Source organism: Cetorhinus maximus, chromosome 18 (assembly GCF_964194155.1).
Source record: "Cetorhinus maximus chromosome 18, sCetMax3.hap1.1, whole genome shotgun sequence".
Classification (NCBI taxonomy): domain Eukaryota; kingdom Metazoa; phylum Chordata; class Chondrichthyes; order Lamniformes; family Cetorhinidae; genus Cetorhinus; species Cetorhinus maximus.
The window spans coordinates 30,096,801-30,111,472 of NC_135896.1; the positions used below are offsets into that span (position 1 = coordinate 30,096,801).

The 14,672-nt window shown below is 38.8% G+C and overlaps 1 protein-coding gene and 1 long non-coding RNA gene across 5 annotated transcripts in view; one reads left to right on the forward strand and one right to left on the reverse strand.

The window, feature by feature from the left end:
- LOC144693040 (uncharacterized) overlaps positions 1-14,672 on the forward strand; it is a 63,923-nt gene that overhangs the window by 836 nt on the left and 48,415 nt on the right. Inside the window, exon 2 of the long non-coding RNA XR_013579453.1 lies at positions 5,119-5,239. This is a non-coding gene — a long non-coding RNA (uncharacterized LOC144693040). The remainder of the gene's footprint in view (positions 1-5,118; positions 5,240-14,672) is intronic.
- mis18bp1 (MIS18 binding protein 1) overlaps positions 491-14,672 on the reverse strand; it is a 72,627-nt gene continuing 58,445 nt past the window's right edge. For all 4 annotated transcript variants that reach the window (XM_078562329.1, XM_078562326.1, XM_078562328.1 and 1 more), the window contains 5 exons: positions 13,179-13,315; positions 11,802-11,950; positions 11,267-11,345; positions 11,125-11,179; positions 491-3,294 (listed from right to left, as the gene is read on the reverse strand). In XM_078562329.1, the coding sequence (XP_078418455.1) occupies positions 3,191-3,294; positions 11,125-11,179; positions 11,267-11,345; positions 11,802-11,950; positions 13,179-13,315 (524 nt within the window). In that variant the 3' untranslated portion in view covers positions 491-3,190. The remainder of the gene's footprint in view (positions 3,295-11,124; positions 11,180-11,266; positions 11,346-11,801; positions 11,951-13,178; positions 13,316-14,672) is intronic.

Here is a 14,672-nt window from a genome sequence, read left to right on the forward strand (position 1 = left end):
TCTTTTTAGTACATGCCTTTGTACCCTAGCTCATTTTGTTCTCTTGTCCACTTGTAAGGTGCTCTATGTCTTTTTGCAGTGTAGGGTGTGCTATACATGTTGACAACTTCCAAGACAAAGAAAAAGCTTATGAACTGTACCCTGCATCGTTATGCTTTGCCTAGCTCTAAAAGTTACTCAATATAGGTTAATTGCAAAAGCAAAGTATTGCAGATGCTGGAAAGCTGAAATAAAAACAAAAAATGCTGGAAATACTCAGTAAGTCAGGCAGCATCTGTGGAGAGAAAGAGTTTCAGGTCCAGGTGATCTTCAATCAACTTGTTCAATGATGAATCAGTTTTGAGGAAATGTTATTTCGATCTGAAAAGTTAACCGTTTCTTTAACACAGGTTAATTGCATCCTGGAGAACAGGCAAGCTCTGCACGATGTCTCATTGCCTTAGACACCATAAAATATATCGCCAAATTACATTAAAAACAGTAGACTATACTTTGTTCTGCATTTATTTACAGAAATACATAGAAAGATACAGGAAATCTAAAAACTGTATTTATAAGAACAAACTGAAATTTATCTACTAGGGTTAAGAGACCCTTTACAGAAAGTTGACTTTTTAATTAGTCTCTTGAAATGAAATAGTTCCTTCAGAAGAACATTTTTTTCCGAACTGAACAAAGTTTTTCAGGATGAGATGATATACATCGTAGCCTTGATTTGTCAAAACTAAAAACTAGCAGTTGAAACCATCATAGTTATGTTATGAAACAACTTTCATGCAAAGCCATTTTCTTCTGCAGCCATTAAAATGCCAGGTCTTCATATCATAGTTGACATAGGGATAAGGACCTGCAACAGTTGATGCTTCTTCTGCATACTTCCCTCAGGCTAGTCTTCTTCACATGTGGGTGTTAGGAAATATATATCTGTAAATTAACATTTATGTAGCAACTTGGTGTGTGTAGATGAGGGCATCTTGTCCACCATTTGTACTCAGGAAAAAGTCTATTCTTAAAATCTTAAATCTATATTACTTGAAATTAAATAAAACCAAAAAAAAATATTTAAAAAAAATCAGATGCTTAACCATATACTCTCCAGGTATCACTTTCTGGTCATGGGATCCTTCATCCAACCCTCTGAAGAAATATTAATCTCTCCCTTTACTACCCAAGGGGGGAAAATCAAGTAGCGCTTTTATTTCTATAATCCTATTAACAAATATCTTTTTAGCTCCCTAATGAAGGTGTCACTTAATCCCAAACCATCTTCACCTCCCTTTTAATATCTACACATGCTTTAAGCAATATTATTTTGTACATACTTGTGTTCATTGTCCAAATTAAACAATTTGCCTTATTTTGGCTTATCTTATACATGGACTCTGGATGGAGCAGGTTTCATTGGATATATGAATAATATGAAAGAAATGAAATGAATTTACCATGGCAGGTGAAATTTACGAGCTACTGCTGTACATACATTACTTTAGAGCCTATCTATAAAATTCAATAGTCCAATTTATGCGTTTGAAAGTGGAACACAGCATAACCTAAATATGACACGCCTTTAAGACTCATTTTAACCGGTTTAATGTGAATTTGGATTATTAGAATTGACCACTGGGGGCAAAATTGGCATGGCGAGATGATCTGCAAGCAGCTAGTCTTAAGAACTTTACAGCATTCTTTATTCACAATGTTAAAAGAATATTCTCATCCAGCCCCTTTCCTTTCTCACATCCATCTGTGCTACACTGCACTTCTGGCAGACATGAGCTCAAATATCCTTTAATCCCACTCAGGAACGGATCAGGGCAGGTACATAAGAGCAATTATCCTTTCACCATGGGCAATTGCTTAGCATTTGTTTGGTGCCCCCACAACAATAACATGAAATAAACTGGGTGAGTGGAGGATTAAGTGCTCATTTCACCTCCTACCACTGTGGAACAGTATGTTTAGGGCTTCAATACTCTGCCATTTAACACCTTACTGTGCACACAGGGTTAATGTGTTATACATGCAATGCAAAGTGCAGAGTATTTAAAAAATGGGCTGAATCAGTAAATTCTCTCAAAAACCTCACCAATTGCTTCCATTTAATTTGCAGAAGTTAGTGAGGCTTATATGTCCATCAGCAACTATTCGTTTCAGTTACCTTCCTTTTTGAAAGTGCTTAGTTTACCAGAGCATGTATAAAAGGACAATAGATAAAATATTAAGCAAATGAAACTTTTTAATTTAAAATTAATGACTTAGATTTCTCTCACATGAAGAACGAATACAGAAAAAAGCTTTAAAAGGTTAGCGCACCTTCAACTCAACTAGTTGTATTAGTTTATTGTGGCACTTGTTACTTTCAGGGAAATGGGTTCAAACTGCAGTTAGAAGAAATGCAAACTGTTTCTACAGCATGCTTCTCTGCTCTTAATTCAAAAAAACAGCATAATGGCCAGTGGGAGTGCAGCAAAATATGTTGGCAGACCATCTATTCCATATGGGGTGTTACAACTGAGTCTGACTGTATGCTCCACTAATATCTACACATCATACACTTTCTCCACAATCTGCACTCTTATGAAGAGTCACTTGATAAAGATCAGGAATGCATGGTTTGGCTACTTTTCCCCTTTCATAGTCAAGAAATATTAACACGTGAATATATCCTAGGGTGGTTAGACAGAGAATTGTTTTATTAACAATCCTGTTCAAAACATGCTGCTCCTTCTAGGTGTAAATAAAATGGGTTATGCTGTGAAACTGCAGCAACAGCTCATCACATGGTGCATCATAATGTTCAGATGCATCCATCTTCTAATTCAGCATGAACAATCCCAATACATGTATAGCACATTGATAGAATACTCAGGCACACATACTAAAAACTGTCACTATAGATACATGAACTAAGCACAGGCTGAGGAATTAAGTTTAAATTGGAGTCAATATCGTTTCATTTATAATTTAAACTCATTACAAAAAACTTAAAACTTGCTGTATGCATTTTTATACATTTATATACATTTTCACTGCATTTAAAAACCATTAACAAGAGCAACCTGAACTTCTGAAATATTTAACAGGACGACAAACGTGATTTCAGCATCCAAATTTAACAAGATTATGCAGTCTTTGGACACAACTTGGGTACTTCAACTTCAGGAAGATTAACTTTATTATAAATTAAAACCTATTCAGTAACTGAAAAGTAGTAATCTTCATCCTCTTTATCATCATCTGATGGAGGGTTTTCTCCATTCTTGAGAAGATTTCTTACATTAGATCTCTCTGCACCTGAAAAATATTCATAAGTTTTAAAAGCTATTGCACTTAGCACAAAATTACGAGTAGACCTGCACACCTATATTTAACACCTTACTGTGTACACAGGATTAATGTTGTTTCACAGGCCTTACAGAGTGCAGTGTGTTTAAAAAAAATGGGCTCAACCAGTAAATCATTTCAATAACCTCACCAATTGCTTCCATTTAATTTGCAGAAGATAATGAGGCTTACATGTCTATTAGCAACCATTGGTCTCAGTTAACTTCCTTCTTAATAGATTAAATTATGTAGCATGGCAGGTATTTCTGACCTAGTACTGTTCTGGAGATAAGTTTGTACTGTATCACTGCCAAACGGTTTACATGTTGCTGGAGATAGGCCAAAAAGTAGAAATGTTTCAGTAGATTAGGAAGCCTATGCTTTAATATATATTTATCTAATTAAGGCCTGTGACCCAACAGAAACGTTTAGATGGTTGGACAGAAAATAGTGCTGTGCAGTGCTGAATACATTCTGGGTTTGAGTTTGAATGTTAGGATCCCAATCTTAAGTAGCAAGTTCCTATTTGAGAATATTTCAATGGGCCTCGTCATACAACCAAACAAAATCCTTCATATTTCTTCCAAAATACTGAAACAAAACTATTGTACATTAGGTGAAGACATCTGAAATTCAAGATCATACATATCAAAACATTCACTGATGTGTGACAATTCAAAATCAAATATAAATCAAAACCAAGACATTTAAAACAGCATTGCCAAAAGTAGCAACTATTAGCTCTAATGGTATAATTGTGTGGATTCTGAAAGTCTTGCCTGAATAACATTTATGTCAACCGTGTTCAATTGATGCTTCACTGTTTGAAATAAAAGCAAACGTTTTACTTAATGATTTGGGCTCAATGGTGTGATGACTGTTCTGCCAAGAAGTTAAAAGTTTTGCATAGTTTTATTCAATTTCTTTGCAAGCAAGGTCAACGCAAAATTATTGTAATTTTGACATTAATTGGCCACCATACTTTGGGTTACAAAGCTGGCACTGAGGGTCAGGGGTGCTCCTCATGGTCAATTAAATGAGTAGGGCAAAGTGGAGAAAGCTTTCCTTTGGATATATCCTGTGATTTGGTGCTAATGCTGAATGTCTGAAATATGCTCGGTATCTTGAAGAGCAAAACCAACCAACCAAAAATACATATCTATAAGTCTTGCATATTGCGTGCACTTCTAACAACAAGTTCCTTACTGTACACATCATGACTGAAACAAAGCTTCTAAACATTTATAATTAAAAAATCCTGTACAAACATTTGGCTCATACCCTATAATAGGTCTCCTTATTACAGGATGGCGCTGCTGCATTTCCCATTCTTCTGTCCACCTCCTCTGCATCTCACTGTTTTTTCCTTTCTTTTGATCCTTCTGGCTCCTTACTGAGGCCCCACTCTCCCTTCGTATCCTGTTCCTTTTATCTTTCCTGCTCATTCTGCTGTGTCAAACCATTTCTCTGCTGCCTTTTGCCACTTTACATCTCATCCTTTCCAGGCTATTTCCCATCCTACTCTTCAGCTTCAAAGCCCTACTCTCACTTCATCCCACATGTGGCCCTTGTACTATTCAACTACTTTTCAAAATCCTTTAAAAATATTTCTCAAAAGAAAATGGATAGTCCAATTCATCAACCAATCAAAGAGCTCCCCAGTTCTGGAGGTTGACAGTGATCTCTGGAAGTACAATAATGGTGATACAAAGTCCTCAAAAGCCACATTTAGAACAAACACTTTAAAAATTGCATTACTTTCCCCTCAATCTGATTCAATTGTTCTTCGACAAGATCTGGACTGCTGAAGCCATCCCAGATGACTGGAGGTGAGGAGTAATTGTCAAGCTGCCAAAGAAAGGGAAGCTCAACGACTGCAACAGCTGGAGGGGCATAACACTGCTGTCAGTGCCTGGTAAGGTCTTCAGCATAGTGCTCCTCAACAGATTGAAAGAAGTAGACGGTACCCTTTGCAAAGAATCAGCAGGATTCCGGGTTAGCAGATCATGCTGTGAGCATATTTTTATGCTCAGGAACATCACAGAGCAGGACCTGGAGTATCAGAAGCTACTGGTTATCAATTTAATTTATTTCAAGAAGGCTTTTGGTAGCATCCACCAGCAGTCACTCTGGCACATCGCAAGACAGTATGGGATCCCGGAGCAGTATATTAACATCTTCAAAGTTTTATATCACAACTCTAGCTGCAGTGTCAAAACCAACATGGTAATCACGGACTCCTCCTCCATCAACACAAGAGTAATGCAAGGTTGCATACTCTCCTCATTCATTTTCTTCTTGGTTATTAATTTTATCATGAGGAAGGCGATGCTGAGTACAGACTTTGGCATCTTTTTACTTAGTTCCGTTGAAGGGTCATTCGGACTCGAAACGTTAACTGTGTTCCTCTCCGCAGATGCTGCCAGACCTGCTGAGTTTTTCCAGGTATTTTTGTTTTTGTTTTGTTTTTTATTTACATGGCTAGTCCAGTTCAGTTTCTGGTCAATGGTAATCCCCAGGATGTTGATAGCGGGGATTCAGTGATTGTAATGCCATTGAATGTCAAGGAGCGATGGTTAGATTCTCTCTTGTTGGAGATGGTCATTGCCAAGCACTTGTGTGGCACGAATGTTACTTGCCACTTGTCAGCCCAAGCCTGGATATTGTCCAGGTCTTGCTGCATTTGGACATGCTTCATATCTGAGTCGTCATGAATAGTGCTGAACATTGTGCAATCATCAGCGAATATCCCCACTTCTGACCTTATGATGGAAGGAAGGTCATTGATGAAACAGCTGAAGATGGTTGGGCCGAAGACAATATCCTGAGCAACTCCTCCAGCAATGTCCTGGAGCTAAGATGACTGACCTCCAACAACCACAACCATCTTCCTTTGTGCTAGGTATGACTCCAACCAATGGAGAGTTTTCCCCTGGATTCCAGTTTTGCTAGGGCTCCTTGATGCCACACTCAGTCAAATGCTGCCTTGATGCCAAGGGCAGTCACTCTCACCTCACCTCGGGAGTTCAGCTTTTTTGTGGTATAAAAACAAAAAAAAATGCTGGAAATACTCAGCAGATCAGGTAACATCTGTGGAGAGAAACAGACTTAATGTTTCAGGTTGATGACCTTTCATCAGAACTAAAGAAAGATAGAATTTTATGAGTTTTTAAGCCAGTAGGAGGAGGGGGCAGTAAGAACAAAAGGGAAGGTCTTTGATAGGGTGGAGGGCAGTAGAGATTAAATGACAAAAGGTTTCATGATGCAAAAAGTAAAGAGAATGGTAATGGGTATGGTAAAGAAACAAAGATTATGTCCCAATGAGCCTTGAATGGCTATATGCCAGCCACCTGAATGCAACATGAAGCAGGGATGAGTGTGACCAGACGAAAAAGTATGAAAAATGTTAGAGACAATATAATATTGTAATTATGGGACTTTTTTATGATCTGCAGTGAATGCAAATGCTTCTAAGGTCACTTCAAACAGGTGGAATTATTAGACTTAAGTGGTAGAAACATTAGCTTTCCCTTTGTTTACCTTCCATTATTGTCAAGACTGTGTATCAAGTCACCAAAGTGACCTCAGCATTTCAGCTTCCAATGTAGTTAGTACATGTAATACAGGGTGAAGACAATACTAAAAACAGAACATGAATATCAGCTGGATTATGTACATGCAAAGCAAAAAAGGACTGAATTCTATGATTGAATTTTTAGGTGTGTAGATGAGGGTAGTGCAGTTGATGTAGTCTACATGGGCTTCAGTAAGGCTTTTGACAAGGTCTCAGATGGGAGAATGATCAAGTTAAGAGCCCATGGGATGCAGGGCAAATTGGCAAATTAGATCCAAAATTGGCTTAGTGGCAGGAGGCAGAGGGTGATGGTCGAAGGTTGTTTTCGAGACTGGAAGCCAGTGTGAGGTGATGCGTTTTGGGAGGACTAACAAGGCAAGGTAGTACACGATGAATGGTAGGACCCTAGGAAGTACAGAGGATGAGGGACCTTTGTGTGCATGTCCATAGATCCTTGAAGCAACAAGACAGGTAGATAAGGTGGCATATGGGATACTTACCTTTATTAATCGAGGCATTGAACACAAGGCAGGGAGGTTATGATGGAGCTGTATAAAACTTTAGTTAGGCCACATCTGGAGTACTGTGTGTGGTTCTGGTCTGCCACACTATAGGAAGGATGTGATTGCACTCGAGAAGGTGCAGAGGATAATCACCAGGATGTTGCCTGGGCTGGAGCGTTTCAGCTATGAAGAGAGACTAGATAGGCTGGGGTTGTTTTCCTTACAACAGATAAGGCTGAGGGGGGACCTGATTGAGGTGTACAAAATTTTGAGCATAGATAGGGTAGATAGAAAGAAACTTTTCCCCTTAGTGGCGGGGTCAATACCCACAGGGCTTAGATTTAAGGAAAGGGGCAGGAGGTTTAGAGGGGGTTTGAGGAATTTTTTTTTCACCCAGAGGGTGGGGGTATCTGGAACTTACTGCCTGAAAGGGTGGTAGAGGCAGGATCCCTTACAACATTTAGGTATTTAGATGAGCACTTGAAATGCCTTAGCATACAAGACTACGGGCCAAGTGCTGGAAAATGGGATTAGGGTAGATAGGGGCTTGACCACCAGCACGGACACGAGGGGCTGAAGGGCTTCTTTCCATGCTGTAAAACTCTATGACTCTAAGACTACAGCAATGCTTTGTAAACTTTTTTAACTCACCAGTACCACTTCAAGGGCAATTAGGGATGGACAACAAATGCTGGCCATGCTAGCAATGCCCACATCCCATGAAAGATTACATAATGAAAAAAACTCTTGAAAATGAATGTAACTTCAGACACCAGCAAAAACAAAATCCTCCATAAAACAGCTTAGTAACATCGAGTATATAATTATTAAAGTTTGCATATTATATATCAAAATATAATACATAACAATATCAAAATGTGTTTTTAATGTTCTTTGTAAAAATGTTACTTTATATACTCGTTTAGGTTTCAGCCATATTCCTTGTTGACAGAAGACACAGCAGAGCCCCTCTCTCCTCCTCCCGCAAACATTGTAATCAGCCTCTCTTCCCCCACCACTAACCTCTCTGTATCTAACATTCCCCTGCACTGACTCAGCGGCCCCTCTTCGTAATCCCCCTCCCACCAACTCACTAACTCAGCAGCCTGGCCTTTCCAACAGTCTTTAAGCAACACCGAGCAGCGCTCGATCCCCTTAAACTGAAAGCAGCGTCCCTGGGTGTTGCCATGACAATCCCAGGCTGAGTTCCCACTCTCGAATATAGAGAGGCTTGCTCATGTAGAGCAGCAGCTGGCCTAGCGCAGGCCCCCACCCCAGCCCAGTATGGAGCCCCAGCCCGGTTCGGTGCCCTGCACAAGTACAGACCACGACCCCAGCCCGGTACACACCCACACACTAGCTAAACCCCAAGACACAACTCTACTCCAACGTCACCCCACCATTGGTACAGAGCTCAACAGGAGCCCACCCTAGCTCCGGTATATGGCTCTGCTCCAGCCCAGCCTTGGTACACGCCTCCGCTCCAGCCCAGCCTTGGTACACGCCTCCGCTCCAGCCCTCACTCTGGGCTTCAGGCCACCTCTTATTCTTTTTCAGCTTCTTCTCCTCGGCCTTTCAGAGGATGTCGAAGTTTCATTGTTCAATGGGTGAGACTCGTTATACAGAATAACTGCTTCAGCTCCTCCAATCAAAGGTTCCCTCTTTCCCCACCTTGCTGTTCCTCCAATCAAAGATTTTGTCTTTTGAGAAGTAGCAAGAGTGAGAGAGGGGGAACATACAAACATACGAATCAGGAGTAGGAGTAGGCCATTTGGCCTTTTGAGCCTGCTTCACTATTCAACTAGATCATGGCTGTTCCGACTGTGGCCTCATCTCCACATTCCACCTACTCCCGATAGCTTCTTGACTAACAAGGGAGTCAAAGGTTATGTACCTCTGCCTTAAAGATATTCAATGACCCAGCCTCCACCACCCTTGGGGAAGAGACTTCCAAAGATTCACGACTCTCAGAGAAAAAAAATCTCTCATCTCTGTTTAAAATGGGAGATTCCTTATTTTTAAACAGTGTCCCCTAGTTCTAGTCTGTCCCACAAGGGGAAACATCCTTTCAGCATCCATCTTGTCAAGTCCCCTCAGAATATGTTACGTTTAATAAGATCACCGCTCAATCTTCTAAGCTCCAATGGGTACAGGCCCAACCTGTCCAACCTTTCCTCGTAAGATAACACCCCCATCCCAGATATCAGTCGGGTGAACTGTCTTTGAACTGCTTCTAATGAATTTATATCCTGTGATTGAAGGTGTTGGGGCAGCTAACATGGGAGAGACAGAATTGGTGATTGGAGGAGCAGCTCCTCATAGATTCTGCATGTCCCACACTAGCTGCTCCTCCAATCACAGATCTGCAGTCAGTTCCTGTTCTCACTGGCTGAAAAGTTGTTTTTTTTTTAAAAACCTCAGTACGAAAGTTGGAACATATATTTAGAATGTCGGATTTCCAAGATGCCAATGTCAGAAATCTGCTAAACGGCGGATATTTCTTATCCCTGATGAAGGGATAAAAAAACATGCCAGCAAAAAACCCCAAAAAGAATCACATAGACAAGATGGAGGCACAGGTTATGATCTAAAGTTGCTGAACTTGATATTGAGTCCAGAAGGCTGTAGAATGCTGAGATGAATGATGAGGTGCTGTTCTTTGAGGCTGCGCTGAGCTTCATTGGAAGAGGTAGAGGTCACAGGCAGAAAGTTCAGAGTGGGAGCAAAATGGAGAATTAAAATGACAAGTGACAGGAAACTCGGGGTCATGCATGCAGAGTATTTCTAGCATTTTTTGTTTTTATTTCAGATTTCCAGGATCTGCAGTATTTTGCTTTTGTAACAAATGTGGTACATGATTTAAAAAAAAAGCTAAAGTCTCCTTTTTGCTTGGACCTCAGTCCTACCAATTCACTGCCACTTCTTTATACCTACTGTCGGACTTAACATATTCTGGGGAAATATCCTACAAGTGGAAAGCCTTTCAGTACTTTTCTTTGGATAAAAACTTCTAGGTCATAAAATCTATGAAACCAATTTTTATGTATGGACATGGAAAAGCACAATGATTGCTGACAAAGCTCTGTGATAGGACAGTTTCTATAAGAACTATAATCCTAATGGGAAACAAACTGTAGGGATGTCTAAAACTAGCTCTTGCAACAGGGCAGAACCTCAGCTGCAATTTGAGCATTAATCAGATCCAGTGGCAACCAACAATGATATTAGAAATTAATATGGAGTGCAGAACATGATAACATCTAAACCTTCCGCAGGAATGAAATAAGGTTCTCTCTGTATCCTGGTTGCATCATTTTATATTCAGTGTTTGCATCACCTGGTTTTGCATGAATGTCACCATCTTTACAGGTTGCTTTCCTTTCCAATTTCCTGAACTTAGATTTCACCAGCCACAAAAACATGGAGTGGCAGGAAGACTGCTGAAGACATACAAAACTTAAGTAGCAAAATCATGACAAAAAATTTCAAAAATGCAAAATAAATCCAGCAAAAGCAATTTTACAAAAACAAATGTCCCTTAAGTTTGCTACTTATAGCATGTACTGATAACTGATACCAATGGTCTTGCAATTATCAGGAAGTCATTTGGATTCTGGTTGAAAAGTCTAAAACGCAAAACTGCTTTTCAAATTTTCCTATTTGCACACTCACATGTGGGAGGAACGGAAACAAGAAATGCTAACAGAAAGTGTACTCTCTTACCTTCTATTAAACATGATGATTTTGATCTAGATGGTGACGTACAAAATGCTGGTTTCTGAAATAAGAATCATTAGGCCTTAAAATACTAAGATATAAAGCTTCTTAATGATTCAAATAAACAATCTAGTCACTTGTTTCCTACCAATTTTTTATGGACTTTGGACCAATTCTTCTTTTTGCATTTTCTTTGCAGTTGATAAACATATTTGTCATCATTAGTACTACAAAAGATAATAAATAATGGTTATTCCAATATGTTGTAGAAAAATACTCTCATGATGTGTACACACGAAGGCAACCTAGTGTTGCTCCAGGTTGGTACAAAAATTCTTGAGCATGAAGCTTTGGAATTTGAAATATTGCACTTATACTCCCTGGCAAATTTTTGATCTTATGTGATTAGAAAAGTATCACTACAATGTCTAAGAATAGATCACATGAATGCCTACTTATGAAATATTGCTTCAATGCAACCAAAATGAAGGAGTTGTTAGCATTTAAAAAAAATAATTTGCAGATGCAATAAAAAACTTTACATGATTCCAAGCTGTGTGTAAGCATGAATATTAAGATGCGAAACACCAGATATTGAACAAGTACTCTCACAATCCTCCTTCCATTACTAGATTATAAAGTCTCCTGGCAATAGTAAAACATATTTTTGTTGGGTTAGTTACCTATCAGCGGGTCCCAACATTCGAGGACTGATGTGATTCCACTGTGGTGTTTTTGCCAAAGGAAAGATTACTGAAGATGGAGTAGTTGGATTTGTCTGAAGTGTGAAGTTATCATCATCATCCTCTTGACTGCTTGGAAAGCTGGGAAGCTGCACAATGTTATGAAAAGAAAAATAAATGTTGAAACTCAAAATTTGTAATTCTGAAATAATTAGCATTTATTTGAGAATTAGGGATTTATTACTTGCACCGTATAGTTAACTTCACATTCAATAATTTGTATCCATAATGAATAATTTTAAAATACTTGACTTCTTAATGATCTTGTTCATGCTATGAAGTGTACCTTTGTCCTATATATTGAGTTATATGAACTCCTAGATAAAAGCTATCCTTAATTTTTTTATACACACTCTTAGAATTAATTACATAAACTTAATGATGAGTTTTTCATTTAAAATAAAGAAAAGGCTACTGCCTTCAGCCTCAGGACTTTCACCCAAATAGTCAGAAGTTGCAGCATTTTGATTGCACTGCAGTTTCTGTTTTAAGGGTTACTATCATCCAAGTGACCGAAACCTGTCCTGCCCTTCAGAGATTTCTGCATTAAGTTACATAAACAGATAAAAACACAAAACATTTGAAAGAATGAAAGATCAAAAAGTACTATGCTAACTGTTTCATAATATTAAAAAAGGAGTACAAGTGGGTCATACAGCCTCTTGATTTTCCTTCACCATTCTTTAGGATCATGGCTGAACGTCTACCAAACTCCACTTTCCCGCTATACCTCATAATCCCTTGATTCCCTTTGTTATTTTGATCTATTGTTTGCAGTATTGAATATACTCAATGATTCTGGGGTAGAGAATCCTGAAAATTCACAAACCCCTGAGTGAAATTTTTTATCTCATCTAAATGACTGACTTCTTATCCTGAGACTATGACTCCCAATTTAAGACTCTCCAGCCAGGGGAAACTGCCGCTACCTTGTCACAAACACTAAGAATTTTAGATGTTACAATGAGATTACCTCTCATTCTTGTGTGCTTCAGAATATGGGCCAATTCTACTCAATTTTTCCATACAAGACAACCCTCCCAGCTCAGAATTCAATCTGGTGAACCTTTGTTTCATTCCCACTAAGGCAAGTATATCCTTCCCTAGCTAAGGAGAGCAAATCTATACACAGTACTCCAGGAGTGGTCTCAAAAAAATGAAGCTCTGTATATTGTAGCAAGTCTTCCTTATTCTTATGTTTCAACCTGCTTTTAATAAAAGAAGCATCAGACAATTATTTTGAAGCAAGAAGAATGATTGGATTATCTGAAGGTTTTATAACTGAAGGTTAACCTGAAGTTTTTAAAAGTCCTTCACCTTTATTCTTTTATGCTGCAATACCATATCATTAAAAAGATCTTCATGGTCATCCTTTGGCAAGCGTTCCAGGAAGGACCTTACTTGCTGCTTTCTTTTCAGTGTTCCAATCTGAGCAACAATTTTCACAGATTCTTCTATAAAGCATAATATATATATTAAATAATTATGCTGTGAAACCAACATATGCAAATGTATTGTTATCTGGACTAATCACTTCAATCTGAAAATTTTAGCACAGATTTTTTTTTTACAATCATAAAGCATCTTGATTAAAGCAGGAAATAATTCTAAAAGTATTAATAAGTAGTTGCTAATTTTATTTTGCAAGGTTTGTTTTGAAAGAAAAATTTAAGGGACTTCTTTGTGAAATGTTTAATATAGTTATTTATTGTCGATTTTTCTTATTCTTTCATGGGATGTGGGTATCACAGGCAAGGCCAACATTTGTTGCCCATCTCAAACGGCCCTTAAACTGAGTAGCTTGCTAGGTTATTTCAGAGGGCAGTTAAAAGTCAACCATATTGCTGTGGGTCTGGAGTCACATGTAAGCCAGGCCAGGTAAGGATGACAGATTTCCTCCCCTGAAGCACATTACTGAACCAGATGGGTTTTTACAACAATCTATGATAGTTGCGATTACTGAGACTGGCTTTATATCCCAGATCTATTAATTGAATTCAAATTCCATCAGCTGCAATGGTGGAATTGCCATGCCACCCCAGCAATAACCTGGGCTTCTGGATTACTAGTCCAGTGACATTAACACTACGCCACCATCTCCCCTGAAAGTGCGGAGTGAATCGGGTACATTACAGTTACACAAGACAAAGGCCCTAATCAAGAAGCATTGGTAGTGCATAACTTGAATCACATCTAATAGTAGATGCTTTGTTTTTGGTCTTGCAAGCATGGTCTGGTTGAGTACAGTCTGTATTCTGTCTACTACGAACAACTGAGGAACATGCTGTTTGATTCAATCAGCCAACCACTGGGACTTACTGCCTATGTACCTGGCATTGCACTGGTGCTGAACAGAAATTCATACTCTATATTGCTCAATTGTGTGGTAGGCAGAATATCTTTCTGGACTGACAGCAGCATCTTGTTAGTGCAAAATACCACTCGTAACCATGGTATAGTAGCAGCGTGAAACAGCCAATATGATTCTGCAATAGGGCAGCACTTGCTGAACAATCCTGAGTATGCTAATAGCTACACTAAAAAAACAATTTAAGATAATCAGTTGTGCACATAAGTGGCTCATTTAAGCTATTGGAAATGACATTCATTCATAGACAGGGATCCATTTTCTGCAAAAAAAGCAATATGTTCAAGCCTTACACCTTTTTTGAATCACCCAGAAGTTTGGGGAGCCTATAGTTCCCTGCTGCTTTTTCCATGGTAACAGCTCAGCCAGAGTTAACTCGCCAACCAATCAGCACCCCTTTCTCCTGTAGTATAAATTGTGATAGTTTGAAATTTGGCATTCTT